Source organism: Dermacentor variabilis, chromosome 3 (genome assembly GCF_050947875.1).
Source record: "Dermacentor variabilis isolate Ectoservices chromosome 3, ASM5094787v1, whole genome shotgun sequence".
Classification (NCBI taxonomy): domain Eukaryota; kingdom Metazoa; phylum Arthropoda; class Arachnida; order Ixodida; family Ixodidae; genus Dermacentor; species Dermacentor variabilis.
In genome coordinates this window covers 74964701-74982276 of record NC_134570.1, presented here as the reverse complement: position 1 = coordinate 74982276, position 17576 = coordinate 74964701, and the positions used below count along the sequence as shown (strand labels likewise).

Genomic DNA, 17576 nt, shown 5'->3' with positions numbered 1-17576 from the left:
GTGCAACAAGGACAAGCTGGCTCCATGCAACACCAACCTTGTCATGATACCCGGCAACATGACATCGCAGCTCCAGCCACTCGATGCTTGAACAAGCAGTGAAAGATAGAATTCGGGCGCTCTACACCGAATGGCTTGTAAGTGGCTGCCACGAATTCACGCCCGCCAATAAAATGAAGTGTGCCTTGCTGCAGGACTTTGCTGGGTGGGTGAAAGATGCATGGTGCACAATCCCGTCTGCCATGGTGTCAACAAGGCCTTTAAAAAGTGCAGGATTTCGAATGCCATGGACGGCACCGAGGATGAAATGCTTTGGTCTGTTGATTGCGATAAGGAGTTGTCTGATAGCGATGAGTGATATCAATTGCCCCAGGCGACTCGTACCGGTGCAGTGAAAATTTTGGTGGCAAGGTACGCTGCTTCCATTTGTGTTTTTATTCATTGCAACTTTAGTGTATTGGGAATAAATCAGTTTTTTCCAAATGAGAGAAAATAGTATTTTTATATGAAAGCATGAGGTGCGTGGTTTGCACTCTTTTTTTTTTTGTTCATAAAAAACGGGTGCGCGTTAAACTGAGGTTCTCATTTTTAAAAAATTTTTTGGTCACGGAAAACAGGTGCGCATTACAATCGAGGAAGCCTTAGAATCGAGTAAATACCGTATCTTTTCATGACTGTTCGGTCTATTTCAACTCCTTTTTTCTCTTCAAACTACATTTCTTGAAGAACAGTTCTGGTCTGTGACATTTTTGCATTCCCACATGACTTTTTCTGAATTAATGATGCAACGAATAGTCTAAATGCCTGCTGCACAAACACCTCATAAAAAATGAAAACTAAAAAGGGACCGAAGGAACATGTTGTAAATAAAGAAATTAAGAATTTCACAACCTCAACCATTCATTTTGGAAAGAAGATTGCCGATGCATTCCTACCCAAACCTGCTGTGGTCTGTTTCCTCCCCTGCATGCTAGGACGACAGAAAGCTCACCCCAACAGCTGCCTTGATAGATTCGGTAGCTTGCTGGTTGTACTGGGCAACACTAATTGACTCGTGTGGAGACTCCTTCAACAGCTGTATGATGCTTGCTGTGTCGGGTGCTGGCGGAGGATTTGCAGCCACTCCACTTGCCGTGAACACTTTCGTCTCCAGCTGACCAGTCCAGTCCTCCTCACTCCAGTCCTCACTGACCGCCAGGTCGTTCCAGTTGCCTGAGAAGGAAAGCAAAGGACTCTTGTCAGCCAAATGCTTTAGTTTTATTTCCACAATCATTTCCGCACTTGAGAAATCAGCAAGGGGTATCCATGGTAAACGAGAGGCAATATGACCAAGTAGAATGCATGACACAAACAGAACAGCACGACTAAACATCCTTAAGGGGGGGACGCGGCAATTGAAGTGGTCAAATTGTCAAAATGTTCTATTTTCTGATTTATCTTTTTTTTCGCGATCCACGGACCTTTATTTACCTCGTAGTGAAATGTTATAACAAAATATGCGGTATAAATCGAGAAAACAACACTTTCGTAGAGTGCTGTCATCAAAAATTGCGAAAAATCGGGCTTCGGAAGGCCCTGTTGCACCGCAGATCGCCCAGCTATCCGTTGACGCAGCGCCGCCATCTTGGTATCATCGTAAAGAGGAGAGACTGAGCTAAAGATAGCCGGAGTGATGCATTTCTCCACCGAAAAATACACCAGCAAACGCAAGTGGAAAAAAAAAAGAAAAAAAAAAAAGAAAGAAGGCGAACGCGGCATTGCAATTGGGCGTAGCAGTCACTTGGGGCACAGGGTGCACTCCTATTGGATGTTGTAGATTTGAATTGCTGACGAACCTCTCAGGAGCATTTGCACAGCAGTGAGCTGCGCGCTCCTATTAACGTGATTGACGATCATGGCAGCTTACGCACATTTTCTGTGATGAGCCCCAAAGGAATGAAGTTCTGAACAGCCCACGTGTACGGAAGACCACGAAAGGCGTGGAAAAGAGGGAGAAAACTACTCGTAGAAGCGGATGCCGCCGAGCTCGCTGATGAGGCACGACCGGCACACGTTGGTGACTGGGAAAGTGCGCAACCACAGAACCACAGAACACTGCAAGCGACGGTGACGTTAGGTCCGCTATGTGTTTGCGACAGTGGCGGAGCAGAAGTTCTCGCGTCAAATATTCAACTGCAGATTTCAGCTCCCCAAGTCCACTAATAAAGAGGTTGCACAACGAGAGACAACAGCAGACGTTTTGAGTGCACTCAAAACGTCGGCGGGTTTTAGGTGCTCAAAATAAAGGTGTACATGTTTACAACAAATGAAACTTTTGAGCTCAGTTTTCTCAGCTTTTCATTTTTTGTGCAGTTGCTTTCAGTCATCCCGGTGCCTTTTTGCAACGAATTGTCTTTTGCATTTAGATCTTGAAACATTGATGAGTGCAATCAGGCTGTCCATCTTTAACTGCACCTCATTAAAAATTTATAATGAGTTTTTTGCAAGTCATTAGTAAGATAATATGCAAAGGAAAGCTGAAAAATATTTTTCTGCTTATTTTGCTATTTAGAAAAAAAATCAATAGCTTTATTGCACAGAATGGGCCTTTGTGAACAAGCAGATGTGAAAATCTTGGCAAACTTATGTGTAATTAATTAATATGGGGATTACCATTAGAGGCTGTCAATTGTAACTCGTTAACTATAATAGATATCCTGCCCCTTCAAAGTGGACATGGCTACGTTATTGCCACAAACTTGCCGATATTAATGTTATTCATTACTGATACAAAAACTGTTTCAACGCGCGTAATGTACCAACGAGAAGAAAAAGAAATCGCATTCGGCTTGCTGTGCCTGTCGTCATCCCACAGCAAATGCAGGATGAAAAAAACATTTTTCTTTTCGCAGGAAATGATCGCACACTTGAATTTGAGTCAACTTTTTTGACGAAAAAGTGCTATCATTATGCGAGTGAATACAGTATCTAACCATGCAAAAAATTTTTTTATTGTGCCATTACTGTTTCATTGCGGCCCGAAACAATGGAAGTGGAATGTTAGTTATCTTAGGAACTAACTGACCTACACCAAAACTAATTACTTATTTAGAATTGGCACAATAATTTTTTTAAATATGGTACGTTTGATCAATATTTGCAAAGAAGGGCTCCAGATTTATTTGGGCACTTTGGGTTTCATCAACGTGCACCCGAAGCTCGCTACGACAAGCATTTTCACATTCCATCTGCATCAAAATGCAGATGCCTCAACTGGGAACCCATGACCTTGTGCTCAGAAAGATGCAGAAGAACAAATCAACTACTGTGAAATACGCAGCCAAATTTAGTGCCTCAGTGAACAAGTAAAGAACACCCACCGACTGGCATGGCATCCTGCTGTTGCTGCTGCTGCTGTTGACCTCCCCTGGATGGCCGCTGCCCTCCGGCTGACGTGCTGTTGGTCCATGTGTCCATAGACTGGGGGAAGCCATCGTGGCTGCCCAGTCCCCGGTTCTGGAACGTGCGGCTACCACGACCACCACCAACACCCCCTCCTCGGCCACCCCGGCCACCCCGCCCTGCACAGAGAGAAAGGTGAGGGAGAACACCAAGGCATTGATGACAGTGAAATAGCCACACACTTCCCAGAGGGATGAAATGGTCAATTTGGTTTTCCATAATGCACCACCTACAAATTTGTCATGTTATAGAAAAAGATACACAGAATGTAAGGTATTCTACCAATGCTGTCTACAAAACTGCGCACAGTAAAGGTGGAATGAACTGGTCGCACCAAGAGCCGATAGAATGTGCAATAGGCATCCAAAATTGCCTACATCCGAATTTACGTGCCTTAAGGGGAGACGTGCATCGCAAAACGGCGATTTGAGTGTTTCAGCAAGATTGATCCTTCCTCCTCTTTCACATAAAAGAAATCACAGCCAAAAATGATCAGGAAATTACTAATAAACTGTGAAAGAACTCGAGGTGACCAGACAAGGTTTTCAAGCACATGATGAGTCAAATTGCGGCACCGCACGCCATTGGGCCCGTGCAACGTTCTAGGCCTACGCCTTTTCTCTCCAAGTCGGCTTTACCACGTCACAATCTCCTCGGGAAGTAATAATAAGAACATTTCGCTGCCAAAATCAAGTGCTTTAATTGCATTTGTAGATAACGTGGTGCTATCCCGGCCACACCAGTGACTGCTGCTCGCAATGCAGCCACACTTGTGGCCACTGCTCGTCTGTTCTTCTTGCGACGCACAGCTCTCTTTCAACGTGTTCCCATTATTTCTGCTCCTTGTTTCTATGGATGCCGAGAAGAAAGGCGATTTTCGATCTCAAACGTATCAGTCGAAGCCCAAATTCAAAGGAACCCACCGCAAAGTCAAGCGATGTGCAACGGAGACGTCTGCGGCAGCCAAGCCTAACCTCGGTGACAGAGACACTTTCAACAGTTCGGATTTAGCCGGACGCTCAAGATTCGTTCACAGCGTAAACAAATTCATCAGCGCATCGGAGAAAAATTTAAGGATCTTCGAGAACCAAGATAGGAACGGCGAGCGCCTTTACCTTCGAGATAGGTGTTGTGCACATACTGGTGAACGCCGCGGCAGGTCCGGCATGCGAATGGCACAACCTTTTTCGCCAAAAAGGGGAACGGACTTTCATCGTTTTTGGAGTTGTGCTGCAACAACACAGCGTATTCCACGTCCGTTATCTTGTGAATGTATCCATTGCGGTGTACAGCTGCAGCGGAAGACACTAAACTGTGGAGCACGCCCTTCAGTTAGACCAAGAGAGTTTCACGGCAAACATCCCAGCAGTGGTTGCGGCATGCACAATCGGAGCTGGACACAACTCTTCCGATCTTGCGCAGCTCTTGGTTTGCCAAAACCGATGCACCGTAAGTTGTTCGCTGCCATAACAAAGAAAGCGCACCACACTGCTACAAAAGCATTGGCTGATAACCTGCAGTTAGCTCGGAAAGTAACAGCACATGAAGCGTGATCTGCCAATGTAGCCGTTATGCTTGATGGTAGTTGGCAGAAACGAAGCAACAAGAGTCATAATGGCATAGGCATAGCCATTTCTGTGGAAACGGGGCTTTGCCTAGACTTGAAGTTTTGTCCAACTACTGCTAGAGTTGCAGTACACGCAAGACATTTGAAAGCGAAGAGGAGGAAGAAATATGGCAAGCTTTTGACATGCCAGTGTGCGAAAAAAATGTGCATTGCTCAGCACATGCCATGGAGACTAATGATGCTGATAGGATATGGAAGAGGACCGAGTCCTGCAGTACATACACCGCTGAGGTTTACAACCTTCCTCAGTGATGGCGACAGCAAGGCTTATACAGCTGTGTCAGTGGCAAAGGTGTATGGAAGTGTGCCCATCACAAAAGAAGACTGCACCAACCATGTAGACAAGCGGCTTGGAACTGCCCTGCAAATGCTCAAAATGCCATGAAGATAGAAGCTTACAGATGCAGTCATTCAGAAGATACAGAGCTACTTTCAAGTAGCCATCATTCTTCCATTCATGCTCAACGGATACAGCCAAGAGCCACAAGTTTTGTCCAGATGGAGAACACTCTTAGTGCAAGTTCAAGCAGGCAGATGCGTTGTGTCAGGCAGCCCCCCCCCCCCAGCACACATCCCTATTCTCACAAACAGACAAGGTGAGACAATGCTGCCCACATACAAAAGGCTCAAAGAACAGCAGCTACTCACTCGCTGGGTCAAGGGAAAAACTCAAAACGGAGCCGAATCATTGAACAGCAAGATTAGGATGAAGTGCCCCAAGACGAGGTTTGCCTTGCGCACAGTCGTGGAGATGGCAACAGCGCTCGCTGTCCTGTGGTATAACCAAGGTCACAAGGGCTATGAGCAGCTCCTGCAGGAACTAGTTGCACTGAGCAAAGAGTGCGACAAGAGAAGGACTTCCAGCATGTCACTAAAGCTGACAGCAGAGACACCGTCTCACAGTCACTGCGTAGCCAAGAAGGCTCGTCTTGAGCATGCTGCCCACTAGGCATGCTGCCCAGACTGAGGGAACAAAATATGGTGTAGGTGAATTCTAAAGTTGTGCACTGGATCTGGATACACTGGCCTGCATTGTGGGCAATTTTAATATAGATTTCACTGCTACAACAGAAATAAACAACTTTTACAACTTTCCAGTGAGTTTTTCTCAACTTCACACTTTAGGCCAAACATGGCTTTTGTGTATGACATTTTATGTACTTATTGTGGTCCAATCAAGACCAAATTTGGTGTGCATAATAATCTTTAAGATGCTGTGGTGTTCTCCTCCCGTGCTCTTGGGACAAAGGAACGACAACACAGTAGTGCAAACAGTCACAAGGGCATTTATTGCACCTTTCATAGATCAATGACTGGTAGCCGAGTTGCTATCCACAAAACATGCCGATGGGCATGCGACAAATCTAGAAGTCCGACTCACCGCGACTAGATAGCAAGCGAATAGGTTCGCCCCATGCTGGATCCCAACGCCTGGTCGTTCGCGCGTACTGTCACACGAACGGTGGCGCGTTCGAAGGCAGGCCACGCGAGGCAGTCTTGCAGAAGCATGGATCGGTGCCCGCGCGGGACGTCCGCGCCGCTTGACATCTCGAACCCAAGAGGAAGCGCCTTGTCTTTTGGCACCCAAGTAACCCCGCCTGTCGGCGGCGTTAGCAGCGCAACACTCGCGCCCTCTTTCGCACTGCGCCTCAACCACTCCGACCGGTGCGGGCGCCAAGCCACGCGGCGAAGCCAGATTACAGGAGACACGCCGTACGGGAAAAACACGTCAGGGGACGCGCGAGAGTCGCGCATCCCCACAATGCATAGAATGCACTTATATAGGGTTTAATGCAATCGGGTTACTTTAAGGATGAAGATGTTAAATACATTGGGTACCAGACACCGAAAACGAAGCACCAGATATTAAGTTCTCTTAAAATGTTGCCTGCCAAGGGGAATGACACACTGCTTATTGGCACTCAGTAGTGTTAGGGCAAGAAAAACCATTTTGCACTGCTCTATCATGCTAATTGCTATGTCCAGTAGCTGCACAAACATGCACTGTTTCTCACTTATGCATGGCACTTACGGCATGAAAGCGTCAAGCTATCCTAAAACTAAAAACAGATTTGGAATAAGGATATCAAGATCTATAAGCGGTACAATTTTCATTAGTCTAGCATTAATATTTAAAAATGAAGTTTCCGAGGAGTGTCTCCCCTTAACACTGTCCGCTTCGCAGCCTAGTGACATCCCTAGGGCCCTGACATGCACTTCTGGAGCACTTGCATGCACTTGTACAAAAGGCGAAGAAAAGTATTGCTTCCAACACCTCGTCCACGTGCCCGCCTGTTGACGACACAGTATCCAAAGTGAAACAGTCAATTCAGATTGGTAATCTGCAGTTGCTTTCTTAGCATGCCAGAATGCAGAGGGGCCTAAAACACAGCCACAACATCAATAGCTGCAAAAGGACAAAGCATGGCACCACTCACGGCTGCCTCCCCGTGGCCGCATGTCGCCAGTCCGCTCGCCAGAACGTCCGTCTTCCAAGTTTCGTTCGTTCTTCTCAATTTCCTTATTCTTCCCTGCAACAAACACCAAAATACATGGTTAAAAGAAGGATGCAATTGGACACTTTTGAGTAGCTGGTCTAAACGCATTTTTAAACGGCAGGCTTATGCAAATATTTATTTTTTGACCTTTTGATAAAATGTCAATTGAGTGGAACCCCACTGATACAATTTTCAAGGGACCACAGAAGAAGAAAAAAAAAATGTAACAGCTGGAAAAACTTAACAGTGAGGAAGACTGCAAACTACCACACCAACACTGGAAACAGCTCCGAATGGCTGCCAGTACAATTAGATGTCTTGGCGCTTGTACTGTGACTGGGGACGGCGCACGCGTGTATAATTGAGGAACACATCTGTTGTTTTGTGGCAGCGACCCCTTCACTACATTTTATGCATGCTTCTCCGCATGACAGGGTGAATCTGACTGAAGAAAACCAGTGATTATGCAACACATTTAAGACCCTTGCCGGCCCCAAAATAAATGCAGTTCTGCCCTTGTAGATTTGGTCTAGTGAGCATGGCTACCAGTAGGCTTTAACTAGAGGTGTGCATGAATATCACCAGTTCAATCCAATAGTGAACTTTCAAATAATTCGATTCGTGAATCAAATCTCCACTATTCGATTTTCCAGTGTTCCAGTCCCACACAGTGCTACATGTCGCATGCGCTGCGGAGCTCTTCATGCTTGATGGCACCCGAGAGAGCAGTTCACTTCCTTTTCAGTGCGAAAGGAGCGTGGAGCATGGGCCACCATGGCTGACGGAGTAGTGGATCGCCACTGCGAGTGCTCCACAACGTTAGCCCAATGTATGGATCTCGCAAAGAGCCTGAATGCCGCAATTGGCAGAGCAGCACCGCATTGAGAAAAAAGTCCATTTCAAAGAAACATATTCATAAAATAATATTCTCCAGACCTTCATATACCGGAACCAAGTTGTAATCAGTGCTCGCACACTAATTTGGTGTTCACTTTAACTATACCAAAATGCAAGCGTATGTAAACGACACTGTCTGGAAAGTGCCATACGGCAAGCAAGGAGGTTACATTTCTCCACATGTGTAGCTGGTATGGCTGCAGAAAAAAGCGTAGGCACACATGCATGAAAAGCGAAAGAAGGAAGAGATCCACTCGCGAAACGATGCGTCATTGGCTCCACAATAGGGTAAAAAGGAAAGAGAACGTACCCTCCCACCCTTCTGTGTTTTTCTCCTCCGATGTCACAGGTTTTCACAGGTGTTCGCAGTGTCCGCTTTCTGCGCCCTGTTTGCTAGCCTACTCTTCCGGCTGCCGTGATGGATACACGGAAATCTAAGAATGCCCAGATTTCGTAATATTTATTTGTAGTACTGAGGCGTTGTTTGCATGACACGGAAACTGAATAACGATCATTGTGCATTATTCTGAAGTTAGTAGTACTAGTATATTTTTACATTATAACTGTAAGCGGTCAGCAGGGGATTTCTGAAAAGTTTGTAGTGAGGAAGTTTGACTGTACTGCTGCCAATTTTCATCAAAATCAATAAGGAAGTTGATTTCGACAACTCCGTCACCCCTACTAGTGTCTTCCTCCACAGGATGAGCTATTTGAGCACTCTGAATGCTTTTCCCATGAAAGTTGCCGCACCTATCTCTATGCCAATGAAGGACCACTATTGCTGCAAGAGGCCAGTGTATCTGACAAAAATCACAGCATGTGCTGAATCTGCTGTGATGTAATACAACCCAAACAGAAGCAGCTTGCAATGCCTTAACTAAGATGAAAGTTGACTTCACGGTGCACTCTATCTTTTGAGAAACATGGGTTGTCAAATTTAGCTGCCACACTCCCCTCGGATAAATAGCAAGTCATTCAGCTATCAATTCTCAGGAGAACGAAAGTCACAGTAAGTTCGTCATTGGGGAGGTAAAGGCAGTATGACAGATCCCATGGATCGAATGCAAACATCAAGTCGCCAACCAACGCAAATTCACCTCTTATTGCATAAGAGAGTTCAGCTCGACTAAGGGCTTATCGGTTACAGCAGGGGTTCCTAAACAGTTTCCATGGTTGGCTAAAATGATTCCAACCCCATCCCCCTTCGAGCACTTTTAAATTAGGCTTTTCATATGGCAAAACTACTGCAAGCCACAAGTGCACTTTGATAGTACTCACGAGAAACACCATCTAAGCCCCATGTCTTGCAAGCTGAGATACTTTTAAATTTGTGGCATGCCGACTCGTCCACGTATGATAATGGGCTGTTAAACACTTTCCTGTCCGTGCCTATACCCATTGACAGCCTTGCTCGAGACGCTTTCGGACAGCCAGTCATCACCACATCAAAGAGGAACTACTTTACTAGTTTCACTTTTGTGCTTCTTTTCTCCACCGTGGACAAATTTTTAAAGCACCTTTCAGTTGAGCGTGATGAGCGCTTGTAGCTTCCAACTTGGCATCAACATCGTGCACAGATGCCCTCTGGAAACAACGAATTTTAACAGATTCCGATGAGTCTGCAGCATAATTTTTTAGGGTGGTAGCAGCACAGACTGATTGACATCAAAGCCACATCCCCTCCTAAAGGCTTCACCTACACCACAAGACTGCGAGGACACAGAGGAACTCAACACAGAACTTTGGAATGAGCTTACCGAGAAGCTCCCCATCGACACCACGGTGACCTTCGATGATTACGTTGACAGTGACTACATCCGCGGAGCTCACCAACGAAGACAACGCGACTAAAGTGCGCGAGCAAGAAAATTGCAGTAGTGACGAAGACGACACTGGATCAACAAACAAAGAGGAAGAGACTGTTTCCAGCTTGGATGTTTTAGTTTTTCTAGAAAAGATCATTCCTCGGGCACTGTAAAGATTTCCTTGATGACGTTCAGAGGAAGGTCAAGAATGTGGAGGCAGTGCTTGCTGTCTACTCGCCAGAAGAAGATTACAGACTTCAAGCAATAAATTGTAGTTAAACAGTGCCCAGCGTTCTCATTCATTATTTACGTACGAACACGTGCATCTGCTGCAAAGGTATGTAATTTTCGTTGCGTTACATTAATGACAGGAAAATATTGATTTTTTGGTACTATGATAATTCAAATTAACGAATTAAATTCGTCGGTCCCGCGAAGTTCGTTCTAACGAGATTCTACTGTCCTAGTGTTGGACAGCCCATCCGTGTGAAAACGAGTTTCATTCAAACAGTGGCATCACCAATGCCTCCCTAACATCCCTAAGCAATAGTACTTCCCATTGGCACAAAATACACAATTTTTTTACAGTTACGTGCAAATCTAGAGGGCAGGTGCCATACAACAGACAAGAGGCATTACCACAGCTCTCTTGTGATAGCCTTTTCATCATCTGCTTTTTAGAACTTTAATGTTGCGAATGCAAGCCTGCACGGCTACAGATAAGCATTTCAATAAGCAACGCAATGCATGGTGCTACACTTACAGCTTCCTCCGCGACCTCCTCCGCGGCCACCACCAGAACCTCTAGGCACGTTGCGTGGGGGGCCGCCCTCCCCGCGAGGCCCCCCACGGTTCTCTTTGTTGCTGCTCGCGGGGCCACCTTGGTCCCCTTTCTGTTGCTGCTGCTGCTGGTTGCCCTCCTTTACAGGCTTCTTCTTCTTGCCCCGAGTCTCCCACTCGCCCTGTGATGGGAAAGCCTTTTAGCACAGCAGCTCACATGCACATGAAAAGCAGGAAGAGCCCTATGTATGACTGGCATCATCTAATGTTGGGCCTTTCTCCTGTGATTGCAAGGTGATAATGCCTCTTTAAAAATTGCAGTACGCACTTGTAACACCAATGCCACATGGAATAAAACCCAAAGTTCCTGCACCAGGTTTTGATATCTGCATGCAAATGCAAGCAATGCAGAGCTTGGTGGCATTACCGGCCTCAAAAATCTCAGGCACTCACACCAATCAACTCGCACAGAACAAACATGCGGTAGGTACATGAAGGAAGCAGCATAAACAAGCATCCAAAACTTTCATCCACGTAGACCATAAGCACACACTACAGGGTGTCCAACAAGCTGACATTTTCAAGTTCCCCGAGTTTTCCAGGTTTTCCCTGAGCGACACAGAACTTTATGCCAAGACAGGCTGACACCAATGTTGCCCGATGCTGTCACTCTCAAGAAAGCCCATTTCAAGAAAATAAAAAAAAAGAAAACAAATCTAGTTGAATAGTAAGGAGTAGTGCTTCCAAATAGAAAATAGTAATAGTAAAATGCACAGCAAATATCTTCGAAAAAGAAAAATGGTAAAGGCCATTGCAAATCGAGTTGAACATTTTCAAGTACGAATGAATAGAGATGCACACAGAAGCAAATATTTTCGAAAATGAGCTAATTTCCATCAAGTCATAGCAAGATCATTGGTATTAGGCCTGAACTTTGTCACAAGTGAGATTTTCTCAGCAGTTGGAAAGTCAACCTCAACTATCCCCACATACTCTCAGCCCACGCACAATGTCTCCATTTTGTGTTTCACTGCTTTGAAGAGTTTATTTTGGTTTGGATGAGGATCACCTGCATCTTTGCGTCAGCCAACACTTGCTTTTTTAGCTCAAGTTCCTTCAAAGTAGAGGCAGCACAGTTCCTCTTGGTCAGTTGTAGAGTCATAAGATTTTTGGGAATCCCTAGGGGCTACGAAAAGATTCGAAAAATCAAACGGGCAGTCCGAAAAAAATTGATGCATGTCTTTTACTGCCCTTATGGGCTCAAATCCTCACAGGCACGTCCAAAAAAGCTCTGTACACCTATTAGGCATATCACTGCTCGTACTGTGACAAGACACGGTGGGTGCATGCATGTATAATTATGGAATATGTACTGTGTCCCATAACAATTGCCCCTTCCCACGCTTGTTAAGCTTCACCGCAATACTTTATGTATGCTTCACCATGTAACGTCCCTGTGCTGAGGCAAAGCTGTCATTCGGGAACAATCATTATGCAACACATCATACTTTCTAAGCTTCGAAGTCAATCGTGAGGATTACAAAGGCGGAGTCGGTGCCATTACTGACCCAGCGGCGAATTCTTTCAACGAAAAACACAGAACCGAACGGCAAGAAACTTAATAGCGAACGTCGAACCTCGTGTGCCCGTGGTGGTGGCTATGGCTGCCAACGGATCTGCGTGTGAGAGCGCTTATCTGAGGCGGCAAGATAATCAAAACAGCAATGTTGGCCTTGATTAATGCAGTTTCAGACCTGCCGTCACGGCAATAAGTCAGGAAAATCGGACAGTGAAGGGTTCTTGCACGTGAAATTACAGACGTTTTTATGCACTGACTATGGGGCACGTGGTGGTGCCACGAAGCCATCCGAATTATCAGGCATTTCCCTAAAATGGGGTGTCCAGAAAATCTGTCGACTGTGCACTGGCAACTCCTCCAGCAGATGACACAGCGTCAACGACAATTTGTTACGATTCCTCTCTTACACGAGCCAGCACTAGGGAGACTTTCGTCCCCCGTTCAATAAAATGACAGCTAATTTTCCCTGATTGAAGCACAAATTCCCAGAGTCTTTCCAGACTATTCAAAATCCCTGAGAATTCCTGGTTTTCCTGGTTAATAGTCACCCTGCACTAACTTTGTACATGATCCTGGACATGCTCCACAAAACTGTCAAAACACCATAGGAAGCATCCGACACTGACCTCCTGCTTGTTGCCTTCAATCAGCATGGTGATGGCTCGTGCGGGGTCATTGTCACAGTCATGCAGTGCTATCACGACTGCATCACTGGACTGGCCTGTCACCTCCATCACCTGCAGTGAAATAATGACAATGAGTACACACACACACGCGCACAAAGATAGTACTGCAATGGCACTGGGATTGCGCTATTCTGTTTCCTGTACCATTTTACATTCGCAGAGGTAAAATTAATTGCCTCACAAATTTAAAGACTTGAATGGTTCAAACTGAATGCAAAGCTCCTCTAAATAAATGCAAGCAATCAGAAGAACCTGTTTGAGACAAAGGACACTTACATTTATCCTTTTTGAAGACTGCAGTAATAGACTTCCATTATTACGTCATAACAGCACACAGTCAACTCAACAAACTTTAAGGAACCTTAAGTACTTGCTTAGACAACTGAAGCTGCAACTGCGAAGAGCAGTATTTTCTGTTCAAGTAAATGTTAAAACACCTATCCATACATCAAGAGTGCTGCTGACTTGCAAAGATTCAACTCTGACAACACAAAATTGCAGTTGGCCTGCTATGTTTTCGATGCATTATGGAGCCAGCTTGATTGAAACAAGGTCTTCAGCTAGTGCAAGCCTTTTTTGCTTCTCCAAGTCCCTTCAATGTGGCCAGAAAGAGGCGACGAGGGGACAATTGTAAGTTATGAATAAGTCTAAATCTGTCTAGGTGTGATATTCAGGCTGCTACTTATGACAACTGATGATGCCGCAAGCTGGTGTCACCAGCTGGGTAGCCCATAAAAGGTTAAGCAGGGAGCAAGTTTACTCACATACCCACTTCAGTCCTTGAACTGTTTGAAAGCAACAGATTGTGGAGGTCTCACTGTGCAGTTTGCCCACACTGTGTGACCACATTGTCGGGCAAATAATAGCCAAGTTTAGCGCAACTTCAGAAAACAAAAGAAAAATCTGCGAAATTGCCAAAAGAAAGCAGTCTTGAATGCATGAAGTGCATAGCCTTCCCCGCTGTGGATTGGAGTGAATGCAGACAATCCAGAAGCACAATTTTTATGCTGCCAACAGTCACAAAAAAAAAAAAAAAAATCCTACAGCTCAAGGCATTAGCATAGCTAGCTATGCTGGCACTTGTCCAACAGGAGGCAAACCGGTGCACTTGATGGAGCAATACAGCTTCCTTGCATAATGGAATCCTGCACGGGTAAAGTTGCCCTATCAGAATGGCAAAGGACTCACCTGGTTGACTTTGTTCCTGATGTCTGGATCATCTTGCTTCGTTGGGTCATTGATAATCTGTGCCAGCCGGATCTGCTCGGGTGTTGGCTGCACAAAAACAAGGCCACATCAATCTTGAAATGACCCTTTGCGGCATTTTCGCCAACACTATTACAACACAAGGAGCTTTAGGAGGGTTGCCAAGCTCTTATAGAATGTCAGACTCTGGCAACCGGCAACATCCTCCTACAAGTTTACGATAAATGCTACAGGATTGCCAACTGGGCACTTAAACCTTTCACACATCTCACTCTCACGGGCCACTAACTGGAAAAGTCCTAAGATTAGGTTGAGCATTGTAGAATCATGCTCAAATATTCTCGGTCCTTACAATTTCCTGGTTTAACACGTTTACAATGGTGGGCACCAAAATTAACCCACTTGTATTGCACATTCTCCAGTATATGCATCTTCTTTTTCATAGCTTTTTGTCGATATGTAGCTGCGGGATTTGTGTTCAATGCACTAAGCGCAAAGGAAAAAAACCAACACAACACAATGGCCACAGCTGAAAAGTGTACTCGAAGCTGCCTGTATTTCTACTACAGGAAATCCACAGAGTATCATAAACGAAAGAACACCTTCTGCCTGCTGGAGGCAAAGGTGCTGACATAAGGTTCAATGCCACAACAGTTCAGGTGAACCTCAACCCAGTTTCCAACTTATCTAGATCACTGCGAATGCAGCAGACCGCAAACCGATAGCGCTTTACAAGATTGGCTGTCTCATATCACACAACTTCTCTTTTCTTTCAACAAGATCTTTCTCAATAACATGTCTCTGACATTGTAACTCGCAGACCTTTCTAAGTACCACCCAAAGGATCCTTGTGGTCAAAGCCTTGTCACACTACAATAATGCTTTTTTTCGACTTCCTTGTTGCATATGTCTGCAGCGAGTAGCACAAAACCTTTCTCATCACAGTGCATGATGCAAGAATATACACTATAAACAAGATTCTTACTGCCTGTGCCATAAGCCAACACTCACCAAAAACAAAAATGAAACATGAGGCATTGCACAGTTTCACAATACCATTACAATGTATCTGCTCAATACTTCTGAATCGCATTTGCAAAAAGAAAGAGGAGGTCTGGTGCTGCTTCAAGTACTGCAGAGCACTAGCAAATATCTGATGTAACACTGCAGCTGACCACCTAACATTGTGTTAAACATATGTGTAACTAATTAACAGATGTGTAGCTAACAGTTCATCCTGCTGCCGGCGACTTAACACTAAAAGGCATGTGATCAGAATGCGCATGTATACACGCCATTCAACATGGCAAGCGTAATAAGTCTATTGACTCGGCATGGTCTCATGAAACAGACCCCACTCATCCATCATGCACAACTTTGGACCCTAGAGCTTCCATTAAACAAGGTCAGAATGATATAAACCCGAAGCACCGGCCCTATTGACCCATCACGCACAAAATTGGAACCTAGAGTTCCTGTTAACATTGCCGGAATTTCACAAAACGAGCGAAAGGGGCGCCTTACACAACGTAAAGCTCTGCGAGAGCTTTGTAAACGCAAATCATTTTCCCCCCCCTTTAGCTTCATTTGCCTATAGGGCGCCTAAGAGGTCATGGTCCAACACAAACGTGGCCTATCCTGATGGCACTACGATTTCTAAATAGTTACACAAGACCGAAACAAACAAAGAGACGACATTGCAAAAGAAAACAAATGTTCTAGAAAGAAGAAAAAAAAAACGATGCGAGAAGGGTGCCAGCGGGCCAACGCGACGCACCGTGCAGGGACACTTACCTGGACTTTGGGAATGAAGCCGTCGGGCGGCTTGGCATGCCCATCTGTGGCAGTGACCGCCTTGGGAGACTGTGTCGTCGCCGTCGACGGTGACTTGTTCCCTCGATCTCGGCTGCTTTTCCCCGCCCTCTGTGTATTACTCGAACTCATCACTTGAATACCGTATGTACAAAATGTTATGTACAAAAGCTGCGGGGAGAAAAAAAAAAAAAGGGGGGGGGGGGGGGAATCACGGGTCAGAGCAGTCGGTACAGCGGGGATGGCGAAGCTTAAGTTGGCGATGCGTCACCAACCACGCGAAGCTCACTGCAGGATGCTTCGGACAGGAGAAACAACGGACGCGTGCGCTAGACCTACGGCGCACTTCGCGCAAAAGACACGGACTCGCCGCCGCGCGCACAAACTACGTCGTCTTCTCGCGCGTCGCTTTCTCGCAAAGAATGTACGCAGGCACGCAAGGCAAAAGTCCTGAACTGGAGAGGAATTTCACATATGATTTCGAAGCAGCTTCCTCCGACGCCAGCCGCTTAAACGCGCGGGCCAAATGCCGTCGCGTTTCAACTTTCACGGGGGGATCGGGTTCAACGGCAGAGAAAGAAAAGCTATTCGCAGCACACAAGGCTCTCAAGACGCCGACCTCAGACGAAGTGATTCATTTTGAGAGACGCCAGTTTTGTAAGTCGACATCGATTTCGGAATCGGTTTGTTTCATAACGGCGGGAGCGCTGCAATGACGGAGGTAGCCGCGGTACAGCGGTGTCTCCAAGCGAGGCGAGCCGCGCGACACAACGTTAGGCTTAAGCGCTAAGCCTTGTACGCGGACGCACAAACGCGACGAAAAACGATTTTCAAACAGCTTACGGAGTCCTAGAACGAATTCGCATCAACTCTTTGGGCGCTCGCGGTTCAGGAATATGTGCAAAAATATCATACACACGACGAGACCGAGCACAGAGCCGCTCGGTTATCTTAGAACAATAAAACACGTCCAAATACGTTTACCTTGGAAATGCGCTCACAAAAAGCTTGTGTGTCACGTGACCAAGAAAGCCTCTCGTCGGTGACGTCACAATTTAGGCGCCGTTTCTTATTTCTCTTATGTCAGTGACAAAAACATTTTATGTTATTTTGTAATAATACTGGTCAACTAAATAACTTCTTTCGGTTTAAAAAAACATTGAACTATCTGGCTGACGATATTGGGGCTAATAGGCGGTAATGTAGTTTTTTGCGACCGCAGCATGCTGGACATGGCCTTCGAGA

General features: G+C 45.7%; 1 protein-coding gene across 18 annotated transcripts in view; it reads right to left on the bottom strand.

Moving 5' to 3' along the window:
* Nucleotides 1-17351, bottom strand: part of LOC142575880 (uncharacterized) — an 81439-nt gene extending 64088 nt beyond the window's left edge. For 17 of the 18 annotated variants that reach the window (XR_012826725.1, XR_012826726.1, XM_075685632.1 and 14 more), the window contains exons 1-8: nt 17175-17307; nt 16314-16502; nt 14502-14588; nt 13254-13364; nt 11032-11230; nt 7507-7599; nt 3360-3560; nt 992-1212 (exon numbers count right to left, since the gene is read on the bottom strand). Coding sequence is in view for 16 of the 18 variants with exons in the window: in XM_075685632.1 (XP_075541747.1) it covers nt 992-1212; nt 3360-3560; nt 7507-7599; nt 11032-11230; nt 13254-13364; nt 14502-14588; nt 16314-16463 (1062 nt within the window). In the remaining 2 variants the exon portion in view is untranslated. The other variant, XM_075685633.1, reaches the window with a different exon arrangement.
* Nucleotides 17352-17576: the final 225 nt, after the last annotated feature.